The following is an 8,131-nucleotide window of genomic DNA, read 5'->3' as shown; positions in this document are numbered from 1 at the left end:
CTGAACATTACTGTTATCCCGAAAAAAAAAAATCTCTTTTCTGCACATGGTTATTTTTAAAAAAAAAATAATAATAATTATTTTTTTTACTCTCTCATGCATATTTGGCAAACATAAATTTATGGTTTTGATTTCTTTAAAATTTAATTGCTCAAATCACTTATATGATTACAGAACTAGTAGTATTACAGACATGCCACCACTATAGGTAACAATTATTCCATTATCTACAATTACATTTTAAGGAGGTTATGATTATTCCATTATCTATTCAATTTATATTTATTTTGTTATATGTACAAATAGTTTCAATTATTAAAATAATGTATGATCACTTATTTCAAATATCACTATCAAATTAAATTATTCTGCCTTCAACAATGATTTATTATTGATTTTAAGTGGACAATGATACCTTGTAGAATTAGTGGACAATTTGGAAAGGTCAATGGGCCTTTTTATATTCTATTTTTCTTTACTTTGTCAAAATATAGTGAAAATAGTAGTTTGACCAAAAAAAAATTAGAATTTTCTTTACAAAAGTATTTTATTTATTTACTTTTCACTTATATTTTCTATACCACATTTTTTATTTTAACAATTAAAAATAATAATTATCACAAAATAATATTATAATTTATAATAGAAAAAAAATATAAATAAATCCCAAACACATTTACATGAAATGAGCGTGAGCTTAATCCAACTTCACAACAACAAAATAAGATTATACAAATTGTTTTAATGAAAACCATTTAGTATAATCTCTCAAAATCTACAATATTCCATTTATATTGTAGAGCACAAAATTTATATTTATATTTTTCAAGTTGAATATTTGACTTAAAAGTAACATTAATGTGGTCGACTAATGTGTTTACTCCACGATATTATTATTATAACGATATTAAATAAAAAAAATTCTTCTGAAAAACGGCGAGAACGGTCGATGGACTCATTAATTTTTTTAAGAATCTTCAAACTTGTCGATTAATTTTTTATTATGTTGGTTCGTTGGTAAACATATTTTTTTATGTTTATTGTTGTTTTTATACGGTTAATTTCATTGTTTTCACGTGTGTTTAATGACAATGTCTGTATAAACGATTATTATTTATATCAAATTGCATTAATTTATTTAAAAAAAAACTAAAACGAATATAACATCATTTTATACTAACTATTAAAAAACACCTTATTTTATACAAGTTTTCAATCTCATAACTAAATTCTCATACAAAACATATATACATCTAAAAAATAAAAAAAAATATAAGAACCTCAAAGTGTAACCAATGAGAAATGAGATGTGTATATTAGGAAAGAAAATGAGTGTTTCAAAAAAGTGAGAGTTTCCATAAATGGAAAGATTCCTCCATTTTTTTTCATTCTTCAAGTAACATCTGCACATGGATTTCAGACCTCTTCCCAACTCATACGGATCAACTCCAAAATTAAATAATATTATTAATTAATTAATTCTGTTAATTACTGATATATGCTATCACACCCAAGATTCTAGCACGTGACAATAAAATTAATTTAATTTAATTCCACTAAAAATAAAAACTCTTTAATCTCACCTGTTACAAAAAAAAAAAAATTACAATAACATATAAAAGATAATATTGGTATAATATGGTAACGCTTATCTAGGCCGATTTCTAGGTCAGATCCCGTTTGGAAACAAGAGCCCAAAAGAAAATCTCAAAATAAATGGATAAAATTTGAATTTGTCATTACAAACAGAATAGAATAATATGTTCAACCATAATATTAAATAGTTTAAAATGTATTTGAAATTATATTCAAGTTATCCACACATTCATATCAAGGGCGGGTTGGATTTTGTTAAAAACAATAATTATAATAATATATTATTTCATCCACTATAATTAATCACATCACTAGGTTTATGAGTCAAAATATTATAAAAAATGTAATATTTTTTTTTGAAAAAAAGTATATATATATAACTCTATTTACTTTCTGAAACGAATATCAGAAAATTGATTAGAAGAGTAATATTTTAGATTTTCAATCTAAGAATGACACGTCATTCTTATCAACTTTTTTTTATATTATTTTCGTCCTATATCATTTCTTTTAATTTTTTTATCATTATATATTAATAATTTTAAGTCATTTTAAAAAGAAATTCACTTCCTCGTCTATATCTCAATGTTACTAAAGAGACTATTGATATGCCTTTATTATTTACGGGCCTCATGGGTAGTGATATATTCTATTTAAGTAATGATAGAGAGTGGTAATTTGATGTCATGAATGATATCCAGAAGGATGTGTCAACACATAATTGAATTTAAAATTCTAATTAGATTTAAGTTCAATCATGTGTTACCACATAATTTCTAACACCATTCCTAATACCAAATTCCCACTCTCTAATGTTATTCACAGAACATGACAGATCTAATAAAAAGAGTTAGGATAGACTTAAAAAATAAAAAAAAATGAAGAAAACATATTAAATTGTCTCGTAAGATAATAAAAGAAGAAAAAAAATTTAATATATAGGATTTTAAATTTTTTTTTTTGGTATTTTCTTAAAAAATAATCTTGATTTTATTGAATTTGTTTAAAATTTTGAATTTTTATTTTATTTTATTAAAGATCAAAATACTCTTAAATTTTTTATCTATCTTGAATAAAATTTATTTTTAAATAAATAATTAAAATAAATAAAATAATAGTTAAAAATTTTAGATAAAAGAAAATTATAAACATAAAAATCAAATATTTAAATAAACCATCTCCTCACCCCCTCGTATAATAAAAAAATAATTAGGATAAGTTAGGGTGGGCTTAAGCCCAGGTCTGCGTCCGCCCCTGGTTATTCATTCTATTTGCCTTTATTAGTTACTGGGCTTATGGGCAGTGGACTGACAGATACTGAAGAACATTAGTGGACTATTGGTATATTCTACTGGCCCTTTATTAACGGGCATAATGGTAGGTGTAAAAGCCCATGTTGGTAGTCTGGGAGATCCAATTATAGGCCTTGTTAACAATGTGGAAACCTAGATTCTAGAATTCACTTCTCCGAAAATTGGAATAATAATAATTTATTTATTTATTTTAAAATGTTAAAATTTATTTTATTATTTTCAAGTTCAAGGTAATCTTGTGTGATTAATGAGGGATAGTTTTGAAGTTTGACAATACTTAACTTATTCAAATTTTCGGTGAGAATGTGTTTGATATGATTAATTTGTGCCAGCTAATAAAAATTATCTTTATAAACTGGATTTGCTATTTTGAGTTTTGAAGTTTATTTCTTAAATCTTCTTGGACGAGGTTTCATTCTGATCTTGCAAGAACAATGCAAAATCGTATTCATTTTCTCTAAATTTTTCACCCCACAACACACTCAAAATATTTATCTTGCAACTTATCATTTTTGTTTAAATTTATTGAGCTTATTATGTTTGATTTTATTTAATCGTAATAATTTACTAAATTTATAAATGAAATTTTTTGTTAAGTGTCCGATGTGAAAATTTAATTTATTGAACATGTGTACACTAATTTTATTGAAATAATTAATGTTTAAGCCTTGTTTTCTTTTAGGTTAAGAAGTAAAAATGAAATATTAAATACATTCAAGACCATTTTGTTGTTGAATATGCATCTAATCTCTTGCATTCGTATTTGTCACCCATATAAAAAAACAAATATTATATTTTTCAAAAAATGTATTATTTCCTTAAACTTATGCCACCAACTATTTAAATTAATTCATATAATTAAGACATCAACTTGCATTAAAAGTCAAAACTCATTGTATTCCTTGAGAAACAATATTACATAAATCAATTTCCTTGCATTACTATACTTTGAAAATTTTCCTATGCTAAGAACTTCTCCAATTTCTCCACTTCCTCGGTGCTTCCAATATAGAGTGGCACTCGCTGATGAATCTAAAACAAAACAAAAATATTACGAACTTCAATCGATCTTTAAATCAGGTTTTCGAATATGTATATTACCTCGGTTGGTTGAATATCAAGAACCCTTCGATGACCATCAGATCCTTTACCACCAGCTTGTTCAACTATATAACTCATTGGAGCACATTCATACAATAACCTAAGTTTACCATTTTTGCTCTTCTTATCCCTAGGATACCCATAAATACCCCCATAAAGCAATGTCCTATGAAAATCACCAACCAAACTTCCAATATATCTAGAAGAGTAAGGCTTCCCTGATGAACCAGGGTCTTTTAAGTCATTTATATAATTTTGCAACTTTTCATCCCATAATTGGTAGTTGCCTTCATTGAATGAGTATATTTTTCCGGCTTTTGGAATCTGTATGTTCTCTTGAGTTAACACGAATTCTCCGTACATTGGATCGAGTGTGAATGCAAACACGCCATTTCCAATCGACAACACGAAGATTATGGAGCTCGAATACATGCAATAACCGGCTGCTAGAAGGTTTGTCCCCGGCTGACATACATTTACTATACATCTTTCTTTTATACTGTCAAGCTGCATATTAACTTATGTTTAGCAAATTAATCCAATATTGATGATGAGAATAGATATTGAGATTGAGAGTAACCGTGGCATCATCTTCATTGATGTCGGGTAAACATTCGTCATTAGGACTATAGATTCCGAATATGGAACCGGTGGAAACAGCTGCGTCAATGTTGGATGATCCATCAAGAGGATCAAAGACAACAACGTAGTTACCTGAGTAACTCTCTTCAACTGCCACTGGCACATCCTCTTCCTCGGATGCTATGATTCCTGTCCTTCCACTAGACCTTAAACAACTAGAGAACACCTGAAATTTAATCAAAACATGTCTTAGAAAACAGATTAAAATTCAGGGTAACTAAGTAAAGTAAACAGATTACCTCATTAGAGATGACATCTAGCTTTTTCTGGTCTTCTCCCTGGACATTAACAGCGCCCTGAACTCCAGTGAGATTGGTGATGTTTGCTCTTCTGACCAATGAACCAATTTGCTTGCAGGCGAGTGAAATGCTGGAGAGGACGATAGTGAGCTCTGCATCGATAACTCCAGATTGTTCTTGCTTCAAAAGCCAACCAGTTAGAGTTTGAATATCAAATTTGCTGCTTTTCTTTGTCACCAGCGGGGTCTCAGTCGGTGTACCTGCAGCCATGCATTGGAAACGGGCGGTGCCTGAAGTACTCCGGCGGGAGTTGCCGGAGATGAAAGTTCTGGGTTCCAAGAAACAGAGGCGGAGAGGAGAAACAGGGGATCTTGATCGAGAGGAAGAGAATAGGTGTGAAGAAGAGAAGGCATTTGCTGTTGGTGATGATGAAGCCATTGTTTGTTTGTTTGTTCTTCTTCTCTCTAGGATTTAAACTCTGGACATGATCGATCTTCTTCAGAAATTTGATTGGTTTGCCTTATTGCCTCATCTTGCTGTTGTATTGTAAGGCCAGTAACGTTTTCATTGAATTTTATTTTTTTTGAAAAGGACATTTCTATACATAATGTTTTTTGTTTTTCAAAATTTTTTTATACAAATATTTCATCTTAATTGTTAACCCTTTAAATTTATCATATTAATTTTACTATTTTATAATTTTAAACTCTTTATACTTTAAATTTACAAACTTACACGCCTATCATTTATCTATTAATTTGATTTGGTAACTATTACATTTTTAATATTATTTATTATTTAATTATGTACACAAATAATCACTATTATTTTGTTTAAGTATTTTTTTTTTATAAATAGTTCAGGTAACTATATGGATATGAATATGTGTCTTCACTTCTACAAATAAATTCCTTCTAATTGAAAATTAGTTTTTGAATTTTACAAATGTACACATGTTCAATTATTATAATTAAATTTATAATCTTAAAACCTCAAATTTATCTATTCAATTTTCACTAAAAACATTTTAAATAAAAGTAATTGTTTAAACGAATTTATTTGTTCTTATAAAGAAAAATATTTCAATTAAATTATTGAATTTTGACCATATATATATATATATATATATATATATATATATATATATATATATATATATATATATATATATATAAAAAGCTGTATTTTTAATTTGAGTACTTATAAAGAAAAATATTTCAATTAAATTATTGAATTTTGACCATATATTAATATATATAATCATGTCATATATAAAGCTGTATTTTTAATTTGAGTATTTATTATTTGTTCTATTGATCTCCTTAGATACTAAATAAATAAATAAATATTATAAATGGAGAAAGAATGTACATGTGTATTCATTTGTATAGTGGTTGTTTGAACGTGGAAGAAGGAAATCACCCTGGTCCAATATAATAATAATAATAATAATTTTTCCAAAAATAAAAATAATAATAATAGTTGAAATAAAACGAGACAGCACGTCTGTTTGGATTGATCACAATTTTGCAAACCTATATATATAATCCATCATTTTGTTGTTCTTCATAATTCATTCATTAATTTATTAATTACTACTAGTACAAGTGATCATTATGTCTTCATCAAGCAAGTTATCATTGATTATTTTCTTTACCTTCTCCTTATTCTTCAATGGAATCCTAGGTAATCTCATACATATAATATTAATCATAATTCATTCATGATTTTAATCAATCAATTTATTACGACATCTCATTATCAGGATTTTGGTTTCTCTTTATTATACAATCTACAGGTCAATTATTAACATGCGAGGATTTACCAGTCAACGTTTGCGCATTCGCGGTGGCATCCTCGGGTAAGAGGTGTTTATTGGAGAATTTTGAGAATAAAGATGGAAACTTAGACTACCAATGTCGATCGTCCGAGGTGGTGGCTCCGATGATGATGGCTGAGCACATCGAGACTGACTCATGTATCGCGGTTTGTGGGGTCGATAGAAAATCAGTTGGAATCTCGTCTGATTCATTGATGGAGCCTCATTTCACTGCCAAACTATGTTCTCCCGAATGCTACACCGGTTGTCCAAATATTGTCGAACTTTACTTCAATTTGGCCGCTGGTGAAGGTATAAGCTATTAATTATTATTATTATTATTATTAATGGAATGAATTAATTAACAATATGAAGTATGTATGCATGAACGATAGGTGTGTTTTTGCCGGACCTCTGCATGAAGCAAATATCGAACCCTCACCGTGCCATGATCGAACTCCTTAGCTCTAGCGCAGCCGAGGTCGAGCGTTCAGCCCATGCTCCTATTTCCACTTAATTTGTTTTTTTTTTATAAATTATTCCTCATATTTACATTTATTTTTAAATACACCGTTTTGTTTTGGTAACTTATTTATCATATTTGCAACTCATTGATAGAATTCACAAACTGTTTAATTTTTAACCACGACAAGACTTGCCTTGAGGTTGTGGGTGTTAAAAATTAAATAAATTAATAATAATAAATTTGTTCTTATTTTCTTTTTATATATTATATGTTAAATTGATTAAATATATTAATTTTCTATTATAATTAACAATTTTTAAAATCTAATTTAGATGGCTAAATGTTATATATTAATTAATACATATGTTTGAGGTGCCATAAACAACAAAAAAAAAAAAAAAAAAAAAAAAACGAATTTATTCTTACTTTTTAATTAGTAGTTATATTTTATATAATAAATATAATAAGTTTAGATTGTTTTTAATAAAAGGAACTTAATTTAGCTAGTTAAATATATATTATTTTATTAATTTCTCCTAATAGAAAAGATCTCCATTAAGTTATGAGTCTCCACTTTTTAAAATAATTTTTTTTGAATTTTACAAATTAATATTTTATTTAAATTATTGATTATAATAAATCATACATGCATGACATGTTTATAAAATTGTATTTTTTTTGAGTATTTATTATATTTATCTTGTTTATTTATTTCAAAATAAATAAAAAAAATGTTATGAATGGAGAAAGAATTAATATACAAATACAATATGCATTAGTGGTTGTTTGAACGTGGATGGACTATAATATTTATAATATATAATAATATATAGTTGAAACGAGATAGCACGTCTAGCTGTTTCGATTGATCCTAAGTAAGTCCAATTTCATGATCCAATCAAATGTTTACTTATAAGTTATATAATTACCCTACTAGTACCTCAATCAAGGTAAC

General features: G+C 27.2%; 2 protein-coding genes across 2 annotated transcripts; one reads left to right on the top strand and one right to left on the bottom strand.

The window, feature by feature from the left end:
- Positions 1 to 3,743: 3,743 nt before the first annotated feature.
- LOC124936298 (fructose-1,6-bisphosphatase, chloroplastic) lies at positions 3,744 to 5,388 on the bottom strand. The gene is made up of 4 exons (XM_047476787.1): positions 4,892 to 5,388; positions 4,591 to 4,818; positions 4,011 to 4,517; positions 3,744 to 3,941 (listed from the first exon to the last, which is right to left on the bottom strand). The coding sequence occupies exons 1-4, from the start codon at positions 5,327 to 5,329 to the stop codon at positions 3,870 to 3,872; spliced, it is 1,245 nt and encodes a 414-aa protein (XP_047332743.1). The 5' UTR covers positions 5,330 to 5,388; the 3' UTR covers positions 3,744 to 3,869.
- Positions 5,389 to 6,507: 1,119 nt separating this feature from the next.
- LOC124935636 lies at positions 6,508 to 7,227 on the top strand. Its single transcript, XM_047476055.1, has 3 exons — positions 6,508 to 6,577; positions 6,690 to 7,022; positions 7,106 to 7,227. The coding sequence occupies exons 1-3, from the start codon at positions 6,508 to 6,510 to the stop codon at positions 7,225 to 7,227; spliced, it is 525 nt and encodes a 174-aa protein (XP_047332011.1).
- Positions 7,228 to 8,131: the final 904 nt, after the last annotated feature.

This window comes from Impatiens glandulifera, chromosome 4 (genome assembly GCF_907164915.1).
Source record: "Impatiens glandulifera chromosome 4, dImpGla2.1, whole genome shotgun sequence".
Classification (NCBI taxonomy): domain Eukaryota; kingdom Viridiplantae; phylum Streptophyta; class Magnoliopsida; order Ericales; family Balsaminaceae; genus Impatiens; species Impatiens glandulifera.
The sequence above is the reverse complement of the archived record's forward strand: the minus strand, read 5'-3'. Positions and strand labels throughout refer to the sequence as shown.

Excerpts from the sequence above, each read along its gene's own strand:
- LOC124936298 (XM_047476787.1), bottom strand. The coding sequence starts at position 5,329 with ATGGCTTCATCATCACCAACAGCAAATGCCTTCTCTTCTTCACACCTA. Across the intron at positions 4,819-4,891 it reads TAGATGTCATCTCTAATGAG|GTGTTCTCTAGTTGTTTAAG; the intron begins GTAATCTGTTTA and ends ATTAAATTTCAG. Across the intron at positions 3,942-4,010 it reads TTGATATTCAACCAACCGAG|ATTCATCAGCGAGTGCCACT; the intron begins GTAATATACATA and ends GTTTTGTTTTAG.
- LOC124935636 (XM_047476055.1), top strand. The coding sequence starts at position 6,508 with ATGTCTTCATCAAGCAAGTTATCATTGATTATTTTCTTTACCTTCTCC. Across the intron at positions 6,578-6,689 it reads ATTCTTCAATGGAATCCTAG|GTCAATTATTAACATGCGAG; the intron begins GTAATCTCATAC and ends TACAATCTACAG. Across the intron at positions 7,023-7,105 it reads CAATTTGGCCGCTGGTGAAG|GTGTGTTTTTGCCGGACCTC; the intron begins GTATAAGCTATT and ends CATGAACGATAG.